We start from the raw sequence: 21,893 nt of genomic DNA, 5'->3' as shown, positions 1-21,893 counted from the left end.
TTATACTACTTTGAGTCTTATATAGAATCAAGCAAACTGTCTTTCCTTTAGTAGATTTGATGTTTCCTTCATTGCAGCTCATCCCGATGTCAATGGTATCATGGTCCAATGTTCCGTGAAGGTTTTCACATCATCCGATCCTGCGATATTTTTGGAGTAACACAGCCTCCTGTTACATTTTATGTCTGTTCCTCTTCCTGCCAGGCTCTTAGAAAATTGGTACAATCTCTCAGTTATCTTGACCTCCATCTCATAAAGCCTGATTCCATAGGCTAGTGCCAGCATTCACTAGACTTTCAGTGATAGCCTGTGGTGGTTCTAGACGTCAACTTGGCTAAGCTGAACCTCATTTTCAAGAATTCCCTTGCCAGTGTGTCCAGCTAGAGAAGAAACCGCAAGAGAAATTTGCAGGGGGCAAATTTGCAGGAGGCTCTGTTTCCTCTCTAGAGATTGATAGCTTGCAGAGCTCAAAGTAAGAATTTTAAATGTTTACTAAGCTAAAAATACTGAATTAAATTTGCTAAGTTAAAAATTCATTATGGTAATTCATAGATTGAGCATCTACTACTATGCTTTGTTGAATCTAAGACACCACTGATGTTAAGATGCACCATTATTTTCTGTATTAATAAGAAAAAAACCACTGAAAATAAACTGTATGCCATCGATCATAAGATGCAGGTCAATTTTAGAGATATTAAAAGGTGAAAAAAAATGTCTTAGAAATAATGATATATGGCATGCCAGACATTGGGCTGGACGTACACAGTCACCTTCTAACCCTGCAACAAACCTCAGTATTATTGTGACCATTTTACAGATGAGAAAAATGAGGCTTAAAGATATCCCATAGCAAAAGTATTTGATAAGAATGTTTTCATTCATCAAGAAGGAAAGGTGGAGGTTTGAAGCTCAAACACCATCATAGTTTCAACATAAATGATGCCAACTGTGGCTGCTGCCGCATTATTCCCATGATCTACCAGCACAGGACACAGGAGTGTGTTTGAACAGCTGAAACTTAAAGGTATCGAAGGAAGGGTGCCAGCAGTAGTGGAGCCTTCAGCTTAACTTGACTCAACACAGGAGATCTCACTCAGGTCTGTCCATTTCTGTGGACTTTTAAGTGGTCAAGGTGTAAGATGACTGCATGTGGTCCACCAGGGAGAGTCCTAGTTCACTCCAGCGTCCCAGTTCTCCTTCTAATTAAGCATTTGTTCCTGACAGAATTGGCCTGGTCACCTTGCTGAGGGGGTGTGCTCTGCAAAAGCAACTAAACTGTTTCCTCTGCAAAAACAAGGTTCCTTTTGGGGAGGCCTAGGTGATCAGGGGGTTTCCTTGGTTGCAGGTAACAGAAATTAACGCTAGCCAACATTAGCGAAGGAGCAATTTTTTTGAGAAGGAGGTAGCTTATATACTGGAAGGTAAAAGGGAAATAGGCCTCAGAAAGGGCAGTCCCAGGGCAAATGTGGGGATCTAGCAGAAGGTAAGAGTCTGGAAGTTTCCTTCCCAGCCCCACTAGTGAGCTAAAAATCCTTGTATCTGGTGTCCAGATTCAGATTTCCAGGATAAAGCCTCTGAATGGCCTAATTTGGATCTTGTGCCTGCCCACTTTGTACTTTGATTGACAGTTCCTTGAAGACCACAGGGGGGTTGTGGTGGGGTGGGGAGGGATAAACTGGGAGACTGGGATTGACACATACACACTACCGCACATAAAATAGATAACTAATAAGAACGTACTGTATAGCACAGGGAACTCTACTCAATACTCTGTAATGACCTATATGGGAAAAGAATCTAAAAAAGAGTGGATATATGTATTTATAACTGATTCACTTTGCTGTACAGCAGAAGCTAACACAACATTGACAACCAACTATACTCCAATAAAAATTAAAAAAAAAAAAGACGACAGGGAGGAGTGTTTCCTCAAAGGAAAATCGGCATTGGAACCAGAAAAGTCGGGGATGGATTCTGGGAAGACAAAAACAACAGATTCCCACTCAGAGAGTATTCCCTTTGGGGAGGAAGAGGAAAAGGGCCCTGAAGATTAGAGGCAAGTGTTAAGGAAAACTTTTCAAATGGTTTTTTTGCAAGCCTATGCCAAAATTTTATTATAGCCTTCCTGCCAGTGTAACTCCTCACTGAGGCTAGTTCACAGATCCACACTTGGTAGGGACATTTTTTAAAAATTACCTTTTATTACAGTATCACCTAATAGAGTAAACTGTACAATCTTAAGTGTAGAGCTTGCTGAATTTTAGAACATTTGTAGAACTCTAGAAAGCTCCCTCAGCCCCCCTCCCCACCCCCAACAAGGGTGACCATTCTTCTGACCTCTATTTTGGTAGAGACACTTTATAGGACGAGAGAATGATTAAATCATCATTGTTAGATGAGGGAGAGAGAGAGAGAGAGAGAGAGAGAGGGAACGTTCCATTAAAGTTCACTACTCTCTTGACTGACAAACAACAGTCAGCTGGTTGATGGGTAGAAAACAAGTTTCCCAGTATAAATCTTAATGCCAGTAAATTTCATAAGAAAAATCGTTAAGCATTTGATCAGGAATGTTAATTTCTTTCCAGAAGGAGATTCATGCAGTGCAGTTTGATCTCAGACCGGGTTTGGGGTGATTTTCCTTTTGCAGGGGCAAGGGAGCGAAGATTGGAGAGGATCCAGGACAGAGCCCCCATGTCCATCCCTACTGCCCACAACTGAGGGGTTATGATCTGGAGACAGACACCCTTCACCTGACAGCCTCTAGATTGAGGGTGGGTGACAGGGGCAGTGTTTGATCTGTGGTGCTTGTCCTTCCCCCCTCCACCTCAAGGGACAGAGCAGACATGCCAAGGGACAGTCAGGGTTTCAGCCCTTCCCTCTCTCCTTTTACATAAAGCTGCTGGGAACCAGTGAGTCCAGGAGTTCTGGTGCAACATTCTGCTTCTCCTGCTTATTAGTTTCACATCTGATTTTCAGAAGCCAGCTATGTAATGGGACTGCAGCTCTGCAAGAAATGCCCAAAAGGAGGCCCTGGGCTCTGTCTTCCAGGATCAGCCTGCATCCCTGTTAAGCATTCTGGTAGGGACAGACCTGAATTGCTGCAAATGTTCTGGCAGAAATACCTTTAGCTCTGTTTGAGCCCTTACCATGCAAGGATAGTTCATTTGTTACAGCTACCAGGTAACCCTATCTTTAGCAGAAAAGAGGAATTTATTACAATGATAAAGGGATGTCTCCAAGAATGTGAATTCCACTGGGCCCCGGGAAGAGGCTTGAGTTGGGAGCCACAAAACCATCAGAATTTCTCTATGACTTTCTGCTCTTCTTCTCATTTTATCATTATTTTTCTCTACTTCTCCAGTCCATCTCACAGAATATGGCCACCCCAAATCCCACGTTCTCCCTAGTTCCAGTCAGTCAATCTCAGAGACTAACTCCAACACTTAACACAGTGAAAATAACAAACCAGGAACTCACCATGTCTCAGTTCAGATTCTCAAAAGAGAATCTGATTGGTCCAACCTCTCTCCTATGCTTACTATAGAGCCCACTGGCCATGGTTTGGGGAAGGTGGCTACCCAGAGGGTGGACCCACCCTCTGGGCTGGTCAGGCAATTCCTAGAAAAGTGGGATTAGGCGGAGATTCCAGCAATTATTTTCCACCATGGGGATATTTCCTTTTGGAAAACCCGCCACATAACTCACAAACACAGTGCCTCTTGGTACTGAAACACCGTGAGTAGATTAGTGCTTCTATTGATCTCAAGAACTATAGATCCCCCAACAATGCCTGGCCTAGAGAGATGGCTGCTTCTGTATTTTTTAAAGATTTCTTTAAAAGTAACAAACTCTCCCAGTACAATGAAGTCTTTGCATATCAATACTTATTTTAAAGGTAGCTGGAGAAAAAAAATGGGTTAAGGAGGAACTGCAGAGGAGGAATATGGAATGCCCAAATATCAAGGTGTCTGCCAACTGGATATTAACCAGAAACTTGAATATAACAACTTAATATAAACAACTTAAATGTACATATTCATAGTATGGAATAAATTAGATCTAAATGTGTCACAATAAATCAAAAACATAATGTTGGAGGAGAAAAGCAAGTTGCAGAATGATATTGGTACAACGTAGTAAGGTTTATGTAAATGAAAAGCAAAAAAAGAAGATCATACTATGTGTTCATGGGTGTATGCACACACACACACAAGGATAGATAGATAGATAGATATGAAAGTATAAGAATGAATTGGAAGGATACACATCAAATTCATAATAGTTATAGCCAAGGGAAATGTTTGGGAAGGGGTTATATTTTCATTTGTAATAGTCTAATTCTTTTTGTTTGTAATTGTCTAATATTTTTAATAGATTTTTAAAAGGACAACGTATTCACACTTTTAATGAAAAGCATATACATAGGAAAAGAATTGGAAGTGAAATGCCACCAATATTAGGTAGTGGGAATATGGATGATTATTTTTTCTTTGTACTTTTTCTGTATTTTTAAATATCTATATATCAACATGAATAGATATTTAAAAAACATAGTCGGGTGAAAAAACAGTTGCAGATAAATACTAACAGCATGATATTTATATTTATGTAAAAACCCATAACAATAAAAACAAAACATCTATTTTCTATGGATATACCTATTATGAATATATCCATATGTATCCATATAAATTTACAGTAGAAGATCCAGAAGGATATACAGTATGCTAAGCTGTATAATGGTTACCTCTGCGGACTTACGATAGACGCCAAAGGTAAAAGAACATTTGTATTGTATCTGCAAAGTTTTCATATTTGCAACAATTCACATAGTATTTGTGTAACTAAAAATTAAAACACATAATTTTTTAGAGAAAACTGTCCCACCAGTTCCCGTGGTTTGGCTTCTGAAGCCCCTGGTGCGGGTTACTGCTGAAATCCATCATTTCTCCCATGTGAGTTAACTTGACGTCTCCGAGTTAAACGTCCTACCCAGAATACAGATTCTTAAAGTGCTTTTCATTCTAAGACCTGTTCAGAAGTGTGGGTCTAAATATTTGAGCAAATATTTTTCTTTTTAGTACCTGGCATGTTCTAAAATAGCTCTATAGGGATAAGGTAAAGCACATATGAAACAAACTCCCACAGAAATGAACTGCAATTGCATATAAATGTATTAAGTAGTTTCCTAGAAGAGTTTAGGCACAGCTGGGTAGCGTGGCCGAGCGGTCTAAGGCGCTGGATTAAGGCTCCAGTCTCTTCGGGGGCGTGGGTTCGAATCCCACCGCTGCCAAAGTGAGGTTTTTTTTTTTTTTGTTGTTGCTGCTGCCTCCGTGTCTGGTTCTGTATTCATCTCTGTTCCGCGGCTGCAACGACGCCCCCTGCTGCCAGGCGCGGCTGGCTGCCCGCATGAATGGAGCGGCGGAGGGGGCGGGCCCGCGCGCGCCTGGGCGGGGCATTGTGGGTAAAAGGAAGCGCGAGGGCCCTCCCCGCTAGCTCCCCCCACGTGTCCGCCGAGTTTCTCCACCAACAACATGGCCGCTGCCTGAGAGGAGAACCGGGCCGCCGCCGCCTGTGTAGCCCACGGGTACCTGGGCCGTTGCCGCCGCCCGCGCGCGGGCCCGTCGGAGAGGTGAGTGCAGATGTGGCAGCGCCCGCCCAGGCTGGAGCCGGGCCGCACTCTCGAGGTGGACCTGGGCGGGGCTGCCGCGTAGGCCCGGAGGCCCGCGCCACCCGGTGCCAAGGGGCCGGCGGCCTCCCGGGACTCGGGCGGGAAGGACGGGCAGCCTGGCCCAGTAGACCCGGGCTGGCCTCGGGCTCTGACCTCGCCTCGGCCCGGCAGTCGGTGAGGCCGCGGCCGAGGCTGCCGGCGGTGACTCAGGGTCCAGCCACCTTGCCCCGCCCGGCTCAGACGGGCCTCCTACGGGAGCACCTGTCCGAAGGCAGCCGATGTCCTGCCGGCGTGGCGGCTCGTGGCAGTGGCTGCTTGGTGGGCGTGAGAAGGGGGCCTGACCACCCGCGAGGGAGGCGAAACCCATTGGACAGTGTGGCTCGGGGCTGGCGGCCCGCCCTGATGGGCAGGGGAAGGGTGCCCGGGCCCCCTCCTCGCCCCAGATTAGCTTCCGTCCGGCTAGGCCCGGAATTCTTCATTCATTTATTCCGGCCACCATTCAGGGCTAACTGGGAGCCAGCTACGTGCGGCGGATAGGGCCCTGATCATTTGATCAGAGGAGGTGTCAGTAAGCACGTAAACCAGTAAATAAAAAAGGTCGTTCTGTTGTGTTACCTTTAGAATCGTTGGGCTTGGGGGCAGAAAGAGGAGATCTTAGCAGTCGCCACAGTTTCTTTATCTGTGAAGTGGGGATAATAGAATTACCTACCTCATAGGTTTGTGGTGAGGGCCCAATAGGGTAAGACGGGAGAAGCCCCAGGTTGCAGTTAGTTTCGTGGCTGTGTTTCCTGCCTTTCTATATTGGAAGAAAACATTGGGCCACGTAGTAACAAACCTTCCCATAGGTTATTTATACCACATTACTCTGAGGTCGGTACTTTTGATATCCCCATTTTAGGGATGAAAATAGTGAGCAGTACTACTGCTTCGGTTGGGCCACGGGTAGCAAACAGCGGATCTGGGATTTGAACTTGCACAGTTTCGCTCCAGAGTCCAGGCTCTTACCCACTATGCCATCCTGCCTCCTCTTAAAAAAAGCGTTCAGCATAGTGGTTAAGAATGAGAATAAGGCTCTTTGACATCAGCTAGACTCAGGTTTGTGTCCTAACTCCGCCATTCTCCAGCCCTGTGACCTTGGGTAGGTTACTTACTGTCTGAACTTTAGTTTCCTTCTTTCTTAATTGGGGATGGTACAGCTTGATTTATAGGGCTATTGAGCAGATTAAATGAGATTGAGTATTAAGTCCTTAGAGAAGGGAGGGTCCGACTCAGTTGAGTTCATTCTTCCTGCCCCTAGGCCATCTCTCCTTTTAACAGGGGTGGAAACTGGGGTGACCCGAAGAGGGAGATGCCTTGTGCCAGGGGCACACAGCCAATAAGAATCCAGAAGTTGAGACTATTTGCCCCGGGGCCCTTTCCTCTTAATTCACATTGTATATTGTCCTCACCTTGTCTCCCTCCCTCCAGTAACTGGAGATTATTTGGAGTTGCCTCTGCTTTTCTGATTGGCGGACGGGTTAGATTGCTGGGTGCAGCACTGATGGCACCCAGCTGTGGTTTTCAGGCACCTCCTCTGCTCTGGACCCTTCCTTAGATTCATTCACCTGGTGTTCTTGTCCCCTTTCCGTTTGTTGAGCAGCCCCCTGGCAGGGGATGTTTTCTGTGCTCAGTGGCGTGGAGCCACTACCATGGAGTACCCTTGTGGCCACAGGACACCCTGTTGAGGCCAAGGTGGTCACTGCTGCTGGGGAAGCTTGTCTTGTGGCCTGAGAGGATAGGCCACACCTCTATCCTCAAGTGACCACAAGGCCCAAACCATGAGGCCACTAGTCTCTGGATGGGGCTGAGTTAGGCTCACTGGGTAAAAGGTCTGTAACTGCCTGATTTCATGCACTCATTCACTCCATCATTCTTTGTACTATACTGAGTGTTTACGTCATGCCAGGCATTGTTCAATTTTTTAAAAAGATAGTAATCCCCATATCAACTTGATGAAGTAAATATAATCATCTCCATTTTATGGTTGAAGCACTGAGAGGCTTTCATGGAGCTTACCTTCTAGTGCAGGAGACAGACACACATAAGCAAATAGACTAGGTAGTTCCAGATTGTGATAAGAACCATGAAGGAAATAAAATGGGGATGTGGTAGTGACTGGAAATGGGTGGGGGGCTCTTTAAGGTGGATAGTCCGGGAACCTGTCTGTTCCTGGAGGGGGTGGGGGTGGTGATACTAGTGCAAAGGAGCCAGCCTTGAAAAGACCTGGGGAAAATAGGTGGTGTGCAAAGCTCCTGAGACAGGCTGGGGCTTAGCTTGTTGTAGGCCCAGCAAGATCGTATGGGACCCTGGGGCCATGGAAAGGAATTTGGATTTTATTCTATGTGACAGTTGAAGGGTTTTGAGCAGGGGAATGATGGGATCTGTTTTTCCGCAAGGGTAGCTCTGGGTGTTTCTGGGAGGATTGGAGGTAGGAAAGACTTGTTGAAGCAGTACTTTTCAAATTGCAGATCAAGATTTATTAGTGGGATGTGAAATCAGCTTAGGGGGTTTGTAACCAGTATTTTTAATTTTAATGAGTGAGGATAAAAATCATCACTGCATCAGATATAGTAGGGACAATGAATGGTTATGTGAAACCTTGTTTTAGTGAGGTAATTGTATGTATATTCCGGGTCATTTATATGAAATGGGTTTCTTACTGTGGGTCTTAGGCTGAAAAACTTGAAAGCCCCTGAGTTGGATGATGTTGCCTGGGAGGATGAAGGGAGGTGATAATTCCTGCATTAACCGAATCATATATTCTATCTGGAGGGAGGAGCACCATCCTTCCTGAGCTCCTCCTTGACTGGGGAGAGGCCAATAGAGAAAGAGCTGAGAAAGCCTGTCTTGGGATCCTCCCAGGCCGTACCCTTTTAGTACCTACGTCGGTTCCCTGGTTCACCCAGAAGTCCCCAATCTCTCAGTTGTCCACAGAGCCAGCTGGAGAGAAGGTAGGTACTTTGCATACGTTTATGATCCTTGGCAGGTGAGGTGGGGTCTCAGGCTCTCCCATGCATTGCCCTCAGTCCGGGCGGTAACAGGCATTTGGGGTTTATGACTTTCTTCTAGTCTTCTAATCCCGAACTGTTGAGGTAGCCTGCTTCCCTCTACTCTCTTCCTCTGCTCAGAGTCTTATGGTAGCTCCCTATTAAATGGCATTCCTGTGGTTTACGTATTCAGACAACACGTACGTATTGAGTGCCTGCTATGTGCTAGGCACTGGGGGCCAGCAAGGGACGAAATAGATGAAAATCTCTGCCTTCATGTAGTTTACCACTTACTGGCAGTGGGGGTGAGGATGGATAATAAATACAGAGCTATAAGCTGTCACATGGTGATACATGCTATGGAGAAAACCAGAGCAGGGAAGGAGCTGGCGGGGTGGGGTGTTGTGATTTTTGAATTGGGTGGACGGGGAAAGCCTTAGCTATGAGGTAGAATCTGAGCAAAAACCTGAAAGAGGTGAAGGAGGGAGCCATGAGGTTATGGGGGCTGGTAGAGCAGTTACAAAAGCCCAGAGGTGAGGGATGGGGGAGGGAAGGAGACCTGTGGGAGATGAGGTCTGAAAGGAAAAGGGTCAGGGAGGGAGTTGTCTAGGGCCTCACATGGGATGAAAAAGACTTTGGCTTTTATTTCTGAGTGAGATGGGAAGACTTTGAGGGCGGAGGAGTGATGTGATTGCCGGCTGTGGGGTGGGCTGTGGGGTGAGCAAAGACCGTAGGAGGCAAAGGTGGAAGCAGGGAGACCAGTTAGGAGGCTGCTGCTCTAAGGCGGGCAGGAGATGGAGGTGGCAGTGGGGGTGGGCAGATTCCCGACATACTTAGAAGGCACAGCTGACAGGATTTGCTGGCGTGGGGCGAGAGGAAAAGAAGCACTGAGGATGATGCCATTGTTTTGGCCTGAGCATTCTCAGCGTCTGGAATGTAGTATATCTGGAATAAGCGAGATGACTCCGCTTGGTGGCTGGGGCAGGGGGCTTGGATGCCATTGAATCCCATGGTGAAAATATTTATGTTCTTTTAAATATTAAACCATTCAAATGTTAGGTAGGTAAGACAAGAATCGAGCTGGTCTTACCTAAAAGTAGAGGTCTGGGAACGCTGAGATTGGAGGGTGCCCAGGTGCCTTTCTAACTGTACCCATCCCCTCCCTTTGGGAATATGAAGGGTCATCCCAGCTGAATTACAGTCAGCCCTCCACATTCATGGATTCAGCTAACCTCAGAAACTAAATTTGCCCTGCGCCTGGCAACTATTTATATTGTATTAGGTATTATAATTAACCTAGAGATGATTTAAAATATACCATGTGCTCTAATATCATTCTTTTACAGGTAGCTGTCCAGTTTTCCCAGCACCACTTATTGAAGAGGCTGTCTTTTCTCCATTGTATGTTCTTTCCTCCTTTGTCATAAATTAGGTGACCATATGTGCGTGGGTTTATCTCTGGGCTTTCTGTCCTGTACCATTGATCTATATTTCTGTTTTTGTGCCAGTACCATACTGTCTTGATTACTGTAGCTTTGTAGTATAGTTTAAATTCTGGGAGCCTGATTCCTCCAGCTCTGTTTTTCTTTCTCAAGATTGCTTTGGCTATTCGGGGTCTTTTTGTGTTTCCATACAAATTGTAAAATTTTTTTGTTCTAGTTCTGTGAAAAATGCCATTGGTAATTTGATAGGGATTGCACTGAATCTGTAGATTGCTTTGGAATGGCCATCATCAAAAGATCTACAAACAATAAATGCTGGAGAGGGTGTGGAGAAAAGGGAACCCTCTTGCACTGTTGGTGGGAATGTAAATTGATACAGCCACTGTGGAGAACAGTATGGAGGTTGGTTAAAAAACTAAAAATAGAACTACCATATGACCCAGCAATCCCACTACTGGGCATATACCCTGAGAAAACCATAACTCAAATGACACATGTACCCCAATGTGCATTGCAGCACTATTTACAATAGTCAGGACGTGGAAACAATCTAAACGTCCAGCGACAGACGAATGGATACAGAAGATGTGGTACATATATACAATGGAATATTACTCAGCCATAAAAAGGAACGGAATTGGGTCATTTATAGAGATGTGGATGGACCTAGAGACTATCATACAGAGTGAAGTAAGTCAGAAAGAGAAAAACAAATATTGTGTATTAATGCACATCTGTGGAATCTAGAAAAATGGTACAGATGAACCGGTTTTCAAGGCAGAAATAGAGACACAGATGTAGAGAACAAACATGGACACCAAGGGGGTAAGGAGGAGTGGGATGAATTGGGAGATTGGGACTAACATATATACGGTAATATGTATAAAATAGATAACTAATGAGAACTTGCTGTATAGCACAGGGAACTCCACTTCGCTGTACAGTAGAAACTAACACAACATTGTAAAACAACTATACCCCAATTTAAAAAAAAAGGAACGAAATTGGGTCATTTGTGGAGACGTGGATTGACCTAGAGTCTGTCATACAGAGTGAAGTAAGCCAGAAAGAGAAAAACAAATATTGTATATTAACGCATATACGTGGAATCTAGAAAAATGGTACGGATGAACCTATTTGCAGAGCAGGAATAGAGACGTAGAAGAGGTAGAGAACGGACGTGTGGATGTGTGTGGGGGGAAGGGGAGGGTGGGACAAATTGGGAGATCAGGATTGACATATGTACACTACTATGCATAAAATAGATAACTAGCGGGAACATGCTATAAATAAAGCACAAGAGCTCAGCTCGGTGCTCTGTGATGACCGAGATGGGTGGGTTGGGGGGTGTGGGGTGGGAGGGAGGTCCAGTGGAGAGGGGATATAGGTATACATATAGCTGGTTCACCTCATTGTACAGCAGAAACTAACTCAACATTGTAAAGCAATTATACTCCAATAAAAAAAATTTTTTTTTTTGAAAAAAATAAAGTATACGATGTGCTTAGGTTATATGCAAATACTGTGCCATCTTATGTAAGGGACTTGAACATCCACAGATTTTGGTATCCTTGAGGGTCCTGGAACCAATCCCCCCTTACCCACTGATACTGAGGGACAGCGTACTCACCCTCCACCATGGCGACCTGCCACCTTCCCTCCTTCAGGTACTTGAAGTGCCTCCTGTTGCCTGGAGTCCCTCTTCCCCTCTGCTATCCTGGCTTGTCCAAATCCTTCTGTCCTTCAAGGCCCAGCCCAAATGCCCCTTCCCCCAGCAGGAAGGCCCTTCCTTCCTCTGAACTCCCCTACCTGTAACTGCGACCTGAAGTTGGATGGCCTGGCATTGAGGTCCAGTGGGTCCCCTTGCTTCCTGTGTGGCTTTGGGTAAAACACATAAAAGCGTCTCTGAGTTCCAGTCTCCTCGTTATAAAATGGGGACAATTAAGAGAAGAGTATGTATGTGAAGAGGGTCATTTTTAGACACACACACACAGAAAAACCACAGAAAGGAGGTCATCTCACTCGGGGTTGGGTTTAAAGTCAGCTTGAAAATCAAATATCAGAGATGGAGTCACCCTGGAATCCAAGTCTTGGGACTGTCTGCTCTTCCTGCTCTGCATCAGGCTCTCTAAAGATTCCCCATGGCCCCCGATTACTTCTCGGGTGTTTTCATCATGGCTGTGGACCAGCCAGCCTCCATCCTCCTGCCTGGTGGTGAATTCTTTGTGAGTGGTCAGAAAACTCCTAAAACTGGTCATTTATTCCTTCCCATGGGTGTAGCTGACATGTGGTGACTTGGGTCCACCTGTTTACACCCATTGCTTGGTGGTTTCTGCCTGCTTTTTTTTTGTTTTTTGGCTGATGGGGTGTATAATGGGCTGTCCATTTTTGACTCTACGATAGATGTAGAAATAAGATCAGTTTCTGTTTGCTTCAGGCTCCTCCCTCCCAGAGCAGGGCTGCTTGCAGAATGGGTACCTAGGTGTGTTGGTTGAATAACTGACTCACGGTGCAGGCCTCTTGCTCTCCTTGCAGATCGAGTCCAAGGACCGCGCGGCTGGCTCCCCCCTAGTATGGCCAATGAAGAGGATGACCCAGTCATACAAGAGGTAACTGCTGTTCCCCACCCTCTGCCGGGACGGGGTCCCTTCCATCCATCCTCAGGCCAGCCTGGGACCTGTTGGCATCCTCTCTTCCTCATACCTGCCTGGCCGACCCCTCACTTCTTTCAGGTGTCTGATCCAGCATCACCTTGTCAGAGAGGATTCCCTGACCCTCCTGCCTCACGTGACGTTCTCCTGCACACCCTCCCTAGCCCCTTACCTTGGCCATACCTTGCGTTTGGCCACAACACCTCTCAGCCCCTACACATAAGTTTCCTTCCACTAAAGTGTAAGCCTCATGAGGGCAGGGATTTTGTCCTGTTCACCGCTGTGTCTGCAAAGCCAAGTCCAGTGCCTGGCAATTAATAGATACTCAGTGACTATTTGTTGAATGAATGAATGGGTTTGACAGCTCCCTCTTCTTCACGCTCTTATGCAGATTCGGTCATTCAGCAGTTGTTCACTGAATCCATGATGTGCTGGGGGCTGTGACAGCAGGGAGCCAGGCAGTGTTCTGCCCTTGGGAAGCTTAGGATATGTGAGGCAAGACTGACAAGGAAGGGGTCTCAAGATGCAGACGGTGGTTCCAGAGTCAGCCCAGACCAAGACATATCCTAGAGGCTCTGGGCCTTTGCACATGCTGTTTCCGTCACATATGCCTCCCCTGTGCCTGATGAGCCTCCATTCATCCTTAAGGCCTGGAGGTGGGAGAGAAAATGGTTCATAGGAAGAGCTAGGAAGCAGGAAGGTAAACTGCAAGGTGGGGCAGGGGTGGTGAGGGTTGAGAAGAAAGAGCCAGGTCACACCACCTGAAGACAGGCCAATCCAGCACAGGTGATGGAGGGCACAGGGAGGAAGTCCTCCCCTGCCCCATCCTCATCAGAAAAGCGTTTAATCGGGCCCTCTGGGATGCATCCTGATCTGGGCAGCCTCGGAATATGTTTTTATTGGGTTATGGTGGACCTGGGCAGGGGGCTCTGGACATATCCAGGTTGGAGATTTGGTTCCCTTTATTTTTAGCATCAGCTGAGCTATTTCGTCTTCCCCAAATGGCCTCAGAGCCATTATTATTCCTGAAATTTGAGGAGCATGCTTGTGCCCGGGGCAGGTTGGGAATTGGGTTCTGTCTCCTGATTAAGTCTTCTTCCCTTGCTCCCAGATCGACGTGTACTTGGCCAAAAGTCTGGCAGAGAAGCTCTATCTGTTTCAGGTAATTATAGGACATAAAGGTAAAGGGGGAAAAAAAGCAAGTGTTGGTGGGTGGTGGAGACACAGTAAGTGGTAGGCCAGGAACAATCTGAAACCTCCACATTGCTTAGAATTCTTGGCAACAGAGGGTGTTTTGTAAGACAGTTTCTGTGCTTTTATGGGCGGGTCAATAGTAATCTCTCATTTTGAAGATGGGGAACCAAGGCAACCCTAAGAGGCAGAACAGTGTAGTGGGTACAGCTTGGGCCTGGGGACGGTCTCCCGGCCTTGAGGCTTGGCTGTGAGTCCTTGGGCAAGTTCCTTTAAAACAAAAATCTCTCTGTGCCTCAGTTTCTTTGTTTGCAAAGTGGTGATAGTAATAGTGTCTGCCTGATAGGGTCCCCACGGGGATCAGGTGAGTCCATATTAAAGCGCTTAGAGCACCGCCTGCCTGGTGCAGAGTTAGCGCCGAGAACGATCACCACCGCTGTAACTGAGACTCGGGGGAGCAGCTTTCTGGGGCAGCTCCAGTCAGCATTGGTGCGCCTCTGTCCTGCTGGCTCTGAGTCCCCCCAGTTGTTATTCCTGCCCCCTCCCCTCTTAGCTGGGCCTGTAGTTTAATCATAGTCACTCAGGTGTTAACCCTAGACTGTCTGCAGGCACCATTCAAAGCGTTTTACATATGTTAACTCATCTCCTCCCACAACATCCCTGTGGTGGTTACTATTGTAATTTTATAACAGCTTTATTGAGATCTAATTCACACCCATGCAGCTTCCCTGCTTAAGTGTAATGCAGTGGGTTTCAGTCTGTCCGCAGGGCTGTGCAGCCAGCGGCCCGGTCTATTTTAGGAAGTGTTTGCTGCCGCTCTGCCCTCACTCCCTGCAGTCCTAGGCAACCGTTAACCTGTTTTCTGTCCGTGGATTTGCCAGTTCTGGACATTTCATATAAATGGAGTCACGTAATATGTGGCCTTTTGTGTCTGGCTCTTTTGTTTAACGTGGTGTTTCCAAGGCTTTTCCATGTTATAGCATGTATCAGTACCTCATTTCTTTTTATGGATGAATATACTTCACTGTATGGACCTATATGCCACATTTTATTTCTCCATGCATCAGTTGATGGGTATTTGGGTTGTTGCCATGTTTTGGCTATTATGCATAATGCTGCTATGAACATTCCCATGCAAGTGTTTGTGTGGAGAGTTTTTCATTGCTCTTGAGTATATACCTGGGAGTGGAATTGCTGGGTCCTATAGAAACTATGTTTAATATTTTGAGGAAATGACAGACTGTTTTGAACCACTTTACATTCCTAGCAGTAAGGTTGTTAAGTATTTTTGTCCCCACGTTGCATATAAGAAAAAGAAGCCCAGGGAGGCTAGTAACTTGCACAAGGGGCCTGGAACAGGGTGGCAGCACCCTCCAAGCATGTGCTGGGAAGAGGCCCGGTGTTGGGCCCCTGGCATCTGCCTTTACAGGCCGTGGCACTGGGGGCTGTTGTCTGCATCTGCTTCCTTGACTGACTGCAGAGGGATGGAACGGATGGTGGTGACAGTGACCCACGTGTGTTCATAGTGTGCCAGGCCCAGTGCCGGGTGTCAGCTCCACCTGCCTCATTCCCTGCTCCGAATGGTCTGGGAGGCGAGGAGCTTGCCTGAGTACACAGGGAGCAAGTGGCAGAGTTAGGACCGTCTGATTCTAGAACTGGCACCCTTCCCCACCACCCTTCCTGGCGATCAGGAGATCACAGAGCTGCCTGGACCTCGGCAGACCAGGGGCCTCCCGGGCTGTCGTGGGCTAGCCTGTCCCAGCTCAGGGCTCAGCCCAGACCAGCTGTGCTCCAGGCTGTTCCTGGACCTAAGTTCCAAGTTCCTGCCCCAAGCTTCAGCCCAGGAAGCAGGGAGGAGTCATTGTATTGCTATTTAAGTGAGCTTTTAGGAAACAGCCATTTCCTTGGGCTGGAATGCAGCTGATCTCAAATGGCCTCCAAAGGAGGGTTACTTTATGCACTGCCACACCTCCACCAGGTTCATTCATAGCGATGGTCACGGCCTTTTGCAAGTGAGTCCAAACCATGACTCATCCATCCACCCAGCGGCATATGTAAAGCACGGGAGAAAGAAAGGAAGAGTGCGTCTGTGGGGAAGGATGTCTCTACATCCTTCTTTGCTCAGAGAAAAGAAGCGATTTCAGAGCAGTATGCTCAGATGTGACAGAACTTCACACCTGATGACACTGGGGCCCAGAGAGAGCTCTCTGAGCAGGTCACTGGCAGACCAGCTCCCTTCTCTGTCATCAACTTTTTATTATGGAAAAGTCCACACATCAGCAAAAGGAGAGAGAATGGGATAGTGATTCCCATAGACCTGTCGACTGAAAAAAAAAAAAAAAGCACAACCTAACAGTTGAGAATTATGTTTTATTCTGCGGCCGTACTGAGGACTTACGGGAGATCGCCTCTCAGGTAGCTCTGAGGAACTATTCTGAAGAGGTAAGAGAGGAGTCAGGACTTAAAGGAGTTTTTGCAAAACAACAACAAAACCCCGGGGGGTCAGAACATCAGATTACTGTTTGTTAAAGAAAACCAGACTCTCCGAGTTAATGAATTTAGCACTTTTCTATGTATGGGAAGTGGCAAGAGTCTGGGCTATTGGAAATCATTCCTTTGTTATGCACCTTAACTATCTAGGGCCAGTCTCCTGTTTTCTCCATCCTGAGTCCCCTTAGGGTGCACTGTAGGGGGAGTGGCTGCAAGGCAGAGGGTTTGAAGGCCACAACATCCTTTGTGGCAGGTGATACCCTTTGTCCACAGATCCATCGTCAGGCTTTAGCAGTGAGCAGTGTTCGCCAGTTTTGTTTTCCCTCTTTGCTTCCTGTGGTCTCATTTCCCTTGTCCTTCTCCACCGGGATGGCCTGTAAACTAGCAGTTAGACTTCGGACCCTTCCTCTTGACTCCCATGGCGGTGCGCTTGACTTCCTAGGGCCCGTGGGGCTATGCATGCTGGGGCCTGTCTGATGCTTAGGCATGTCCCTTGGACATTTGAAAATTGCTCTTTGGAAGGAAACCAGGTGGAGCCAGTGAGAATGGGTTGCAGGGATGCAGGCAGAGACCAGCGAGGGCCTCTGGTCTGGGGTGGGCGTGGAGGGTGGCTATTGATGCTTGGCCAGCGCCTCTGAAGCTCAGCCCTCACTGGGGCTGGGCAGGGTGGACTGACGGCTCCCTTCCCTTCCCCAGTACCCTGTGCGTCCAGTCTCGATGACCTATGATGACATTCCGCACCTCTCAGCCAGGATCAAGCCCAAGCAGCAGAAGGTGGGGCTACCCTCTTGGGTGGAGGTGGAGGGAGGGGAGGGGTGGTAGGGTGGGAGCTGAAAGAATCCAGGAGACAGGCCTTTTGGGGGTGGAAGCGCAGAGGAGTGATTGGAGAGTTAGGAAGAAAACCAGCATCTTGCAGGGCCTTGAAAGCTGCAGGAGGAAAAACTTCCAGAAAGAAGGGGGGTGGGCAGCTCCAGAGAGGCCAGGGAGGAGTGAGGCTTGAGATGAACTAGAACATGGGGTGGGTGGACCCACGTTCACAGGACAGGGCAGGGCCAATGCGAAGAGGGCACAATATGGGGAATCTAGTGCCTCTCAGGGCTAGGGTGACGGAACAGGAGACATGCCTTTCCTCGGGCGCCTGCAGCTCCAGGCCCTGTTGCCATGTAAAAAGCTGTACCAGTATTGCCAATTCTGCTGACTTTTCAAAAGAAGTTGGAAATAAGGATAAAAGAGAAAAGCTCTTGATTTTTAAATGTTGGCACCTAATTTAGATTTGGGGGAGTGGAATTGTGGGTGCGGGCAAGCAAAACTACATGAACCCCCTCCCAAAGAAAGCACTCTGGCTCTTCTATTGGAATTTGGCTTTGTGGCTTTTGTGTGGACTGAAGCCTAGGGGCCCTCGGAGAGGGATGGTGTCAGTCCTGCTTCTGGGCAGGGACTGGGGTTAGGGAGGTAGGCATGGTGGGTTTGAGGGGATCCCCTGAGGGCTGTGCCTTGGGGTCCTCATAGCTGCTGGGGGTGTTTGGTGCCTCCAGGTGGAGCTTGAGATGGCCATCGACACGCTGAATCCCAACTATTGCCGCAGCAAAGGGGAGCAGATCGCGCTGAACGTGGACGGGGCCTGCGCTGACGAGACCAGCACATACTCCTCGTGAGTTCCCCAAGGCCTCCGAGCTTCACGTTTTTCAAATACGAGCCTTCCAGAGCCCTCAGAGATACCTAGGCCTTGTGCTCTACAGCTAAGCTTCCCACCAGCGTCCCGTCTTTGCATGGCTGGGCCTGGCGCAGACTCGTCCCCATGGGAAACGTCTTCCCTCCCGAGATGGCTCCTCTGACCAAGTTCTTCCTGGGCTGAGAGGCAAGCTGGCCCCTCGACGGGAGAGGGAGCTCCCACCCACTGCTTGTTTCTTGGGCTGCACATGAGGTTTCCTCATCCCCAGCTCCCCTCCTGCGGCACCTGTGGCCTGTCCTGTGGCCTTGGTCTCTGGCAGTTGGATTTTAGGTGTCTGGGGTGGAGGGGGCTCCGCCTACAGGCCCAGGCCTGGAGCTTCCTTCCCCTTGACGTCTGTCCTCCCTGTGCTTGTAGGAAGCTGATGGACAAGCAGACGTTCTGCTCTTCCCAGACCACCAGTAACACGTCCCGTTATGCTGCCGCGCTCTACAGGCAAGGTACCCGCGCTGGACATCCCTGACTGCCATGGCTTGTGAGGGCTGAGTGGGTGGGAGGGAAGCAGAATGGGGGCTGGGACAGGAAGAGGACACCCCGAATGCTAGATACCCAGAGAGGCCAGACAGGTTGTAGAAATGACAGATGGCCAGGGGAATGGAATTTGGCACCTCAAGGGACTTTTAGCTTGACACTACCATACCTGATGGGGTGGAGGTCAAAGGTCATTGTCCTCCTGGGACACAGACACACACAGCATAACCTTTTGGATGGGGTAGAATTTTGTCTTAAATACAAGGTACTTAGGACCCAGTAATTCCATTCCTAGAAAGCATCTACGCAAGAGAAATGAAAACATGTCTCCACACAAAAACTTGTATGTAGGTGTTCATAGCAGCATTATTCATGGTAGTGAAAAGTGGAAATGATCCAAATTCCATCAGCTGGTGCGCGGATAACAAAATACGGTTTAGCCGTACGTTAAGGAACGAAGTACCGATAAGCACTCCCACATGGGTGAGCCTTGAAAACATTAGGCTAAATGAAAGAAGCCAGGCGCAAAGGACCACGTGTTCCATGATTCCATTCACGTGAAATGTCCAGAATAGGCGAACCCCTAGAGGCAGAAAGCAGATTATTGGTTTCAGAGGCTGGGAGGAGAGTAGAATGGGGAGTGACTGCTGATGTGGGTACAGGGCTTCTTTCTGGGGTGATGAAAATGTTCTAAAGTTGATTGTGGTGCTAGTTTACTAGTTTGTGAATATGTTAAAATACATTGAATTGTATGCTTGAAATGGGTAAATTATATGGTATGTGAATTACATCTCAGTAAAGCTATTAAAAAGTACAAGGTTTCTATAAGTATTTAGAGTTTATAAAGCAATAAATGAAATTTGAGCACTTAGGAAATAAACTGTGATAGAATAAAAGTAATGTCAAATAACTATACTCTTCTATTTTGAACCCCAGTCTCAAGGATATAGTTCTTTAAAGCCACATTCCTTGCAGCCAGGCCTAGTCACTTACTTACTTCTGGTCTCAAGCATTCTGCTCCCTCTGGAGTCCCAGAGAGCTTCCACAGAGCCTTAGTGTCTGTCTGATTTCTTTTCTTTCAAGGCTGCATTGGCTTGATTGAAATTGATTACCTTTGCACTGCCTCCCAGTGCACAGGTCTGATTCACAAGAGAAAGTCACGATCTTTGCCAGAGACGGCGTAGACACTCCTCCACCGGGCTCCGCCAGGCCTCCTCTCCAGCCCCGTTTGCACTAGCCAACTTCTTAACAGGACGGGTGGGATTTTGACAGGAAGAGGTGGGAGGATGAGGAGGAGAGGTCTGGGTGTGTGTGGGGTTAGGGAGGCGCTGAGGGTGGTCTGGCAGAGGCCTGGCGGGGGAAAGAGCAGGGCGTGTTTGGTGTGGATGAGTGGCCCAGCGTGGCTGGAACAAGCGAGTGTGGGAGGGCATTGGGGACCGGGGTTGGGAGGCCCTTGAATGCTGGAGGAGGAGGCTTTGCAGGCAAGCCTTGAGGAAGTGACATTGGGTGGAAGAGTCTGCGTTCATGTCTTCATCTGGTTTGTGTACTTCCTGTGTCCGGCACAGCCAGATCGGGTTGGGAATGGCCATCGGCCTGGTGGTCCCAAGGCTCTAGGACTGGGGGCTAGAGCAGAGGTGGGAGGTGGTTTGGCAGTGAGCCGAGGCCTTTAGGGGAGTCTGGGGCCCTTGGTAGCTCCCTTGAGCCAAGCTGTGTGGGTCAGCCTCAGCTCCTAGAGTCAGGTCCAAGCCCTTCTTCCTCTGCCAGGTGAGCTCCACCTGACACCTTTACATGGCATCCTGCAGCTGCGGCCCAGCTTCTCCTACCTGGATAAGGCAGATGCCAAGCACCGTGAGAGGGAGGCAGCCAACGAGGGTGAGCCCTGGACACCCAGCCCTGCTGTCTGTCTGTCTGTCTGTGTATGTTAGCAGGATAGGTTGGTCATGGCAAGAAGTATTAAAGGGATGGATTATAGGATCCTTAGCAGCATCCCTGGCTGCTACCCACTGGATGCCAGTAGCACCCACCCCCACAGTTACGACAACCAAAAATGTCTCTGGATTTCCAAATGTCTCCTGGGGGGCAAAATTGCCCCTAATTGAAAACCACTGACTTAGGCAGCTACGTCGGTCCAGAAGGAGAATTCACAGGCTTCGCTGCTTGAGACCTACCTGGTGGGTGGGGTGTAGAGCCTCCAACAGGTTGCAAGCAAGGCTTTTTCTTTTGCAGCGGGAGACTCTTCACAGGACGAGGCAGAAGAAGATGTGAAGCAGATCACGGTGAGCTCTGGCCCTGAGAGAGAGTGCAGCCTGGGAGGCAGCAGGGCCAGCTTTGTAGCTCAGCTTCCTGGAAGCAGCAAGGGGTGGGAAGGTCTGCAGAGAACATGGGCTCTGGGGTGAAACATACAGAAACAGAGTCCATGCCTTAGAGCCTCCTTGCTGGGCTACCTGGAGGGATAATCTACCCTCTGCCCAGCCTGAATTGGGTGGCAGTGGGAAATGCCCCAGATGTGAGGTTCTCTGGCCTCCTGGTGGGTGCTGGGGCAGCAGCCTGGAAACGCCCCAGGCCTGAGGTTGTGGACCCGCCCCTCCCCGCCCCCCAACCAGGTGCGTTTCTCCCGGCCTGAGTCGGAGCAGGCCCGCCAGCGCCGCGTGCAGTCCTACGAGTTCCTGCAGAAGAAGCATGCTGAGGAGCCCTGGGTCCACCTGCACTACTATGGCCTGAGGGTGAGCTGGGGTCCCTGGGCGGTGCTGACACTGGCCAGGGTGGGGTCCTGGGAGAAAAGCCCCAGTGCCTGGGAAGTGTTACCTGGTGGCCTCATTGTCTCACATTTAACTTCTTTCAGATTCAGTCGTAGCCACTTGGTAGTGCCACAGGGAGAGAGGTTAAGCCCTGTGAGCAGCTTGTCCTCTCTTCCCACCTACTGTGTGCCCCAAGGGAGTGAGTCTGCCATGTCACTGGTGGGGGTTGTGGCCCCCCGGGCACTCCCTGAATGTGAGCATCTTGCCGGGCTCAGTGAGACTGTTTGGTTACGTACATTTTTTTTTTTTATTTTTTGCGGTATGCGGGCCTCTCACTGTTGTGGCCTCTGCCGTTGCGGAGCACAGGCTCCGGACGCGCAGGCTCAGCGGCCATGGCTCCCGGGCCCAGCCGCTACGCGGCATGTGGGATCTTCCCGGACCGGGGCACGAATCCGCGTCCCCTGCATCGGCAGGTGGACTC

General features: G+C 48.5%; 1 protein-coding gene and 1 non-coding gene across 5 annotated transcripts in view; both read left to right on the top strand.

Moving 5' to 3' along the window:
• The first annotated feature begins 5,214 nt into the window (after positions 1 to 5,214).
• TRNAL-AAG (transfer RNA leucine (anticodon AAG)) lies at positions 5,215 to 5,296 on the top strand. The gene has a single exon. It is a non-coding gene; the product is annotated as a tRNA-Leu (tRNA).
• A 183-nt stretch (positions 5,297 to 5,479) lies between these two features.
• The window catches only part of POLR3E (RNA polymerase III subunit E), a 31,655-nt gene continuing 15,241 nt past the window's right edge, over positions 5,480 to 21,893 (top strand). For 2 of the 4 annotated variants that reach the window (XM_022588570.3, XM_089896038.1), the window contains exons 1-9: positions 5,480 to 5,635; positions 12,678 to 12,751; positions 13,905 to 13,955; positions 17,171 to 17,248; positions 18,010 to 18,125; positions 18,561 to 18,643; positions 20,439 to 20,546; positions 20,901 to 20,950; positions 21,278 to 21,397. In XM_022588570.3, the coding sequence (XP_022444278.1) occupies positions 12,716 to 12,751; positions 13,905 to 13,955; positions 17,171 to 17,248; positions 18,010 to 18,125; positions 18,561 to 18,643; positions 20,439 to 20,546; positions 20,901 to 20,950; positions 21,278 to 21,397 (642 nt within the window). In that variant the 5' untranslated portion in view covers positions 5,480 to 5,635; positions 12,678 to 12,715. Of the gene's footprint in view, positions 5,636 to 10,046; positions 10,102 to 12,677; positions 12,752 to 13,904; positions 13,956 to 17,170; positions 17,249 to 18,009; positions 18,126 to 18,560; positions 18,644 to 20,438; positions 20,547 to 20,900; positions 20,951 to 21,277; positions 21,398 to 21,893 lie in introns of those variants that run through there. The other 2 variants (XM_089896037.1, XM_022588573.2) reach the window with 2 other exon arrangements.

The sequence above is a fragment of the Delphinapterus leucas genome, chromosome 15 (genome assembly GCF_059928025.1).
Source record: "Delphinapterus leucas isolate spDelLeu-1000000601 "Yukka" chromosome 15, BTC_Dleu_Yukka2, whole genome shotgun sequence".
Lineage (NCBI taxonomy): Eukaryota > Metazoa > Chordata > Mammalia > Artiodactyla > Monodontidae > Delphinapterus > Delphinapterus leucas.
This window is presented reverse-complemented; position numbering and strand designations above follow the sequence as displayed.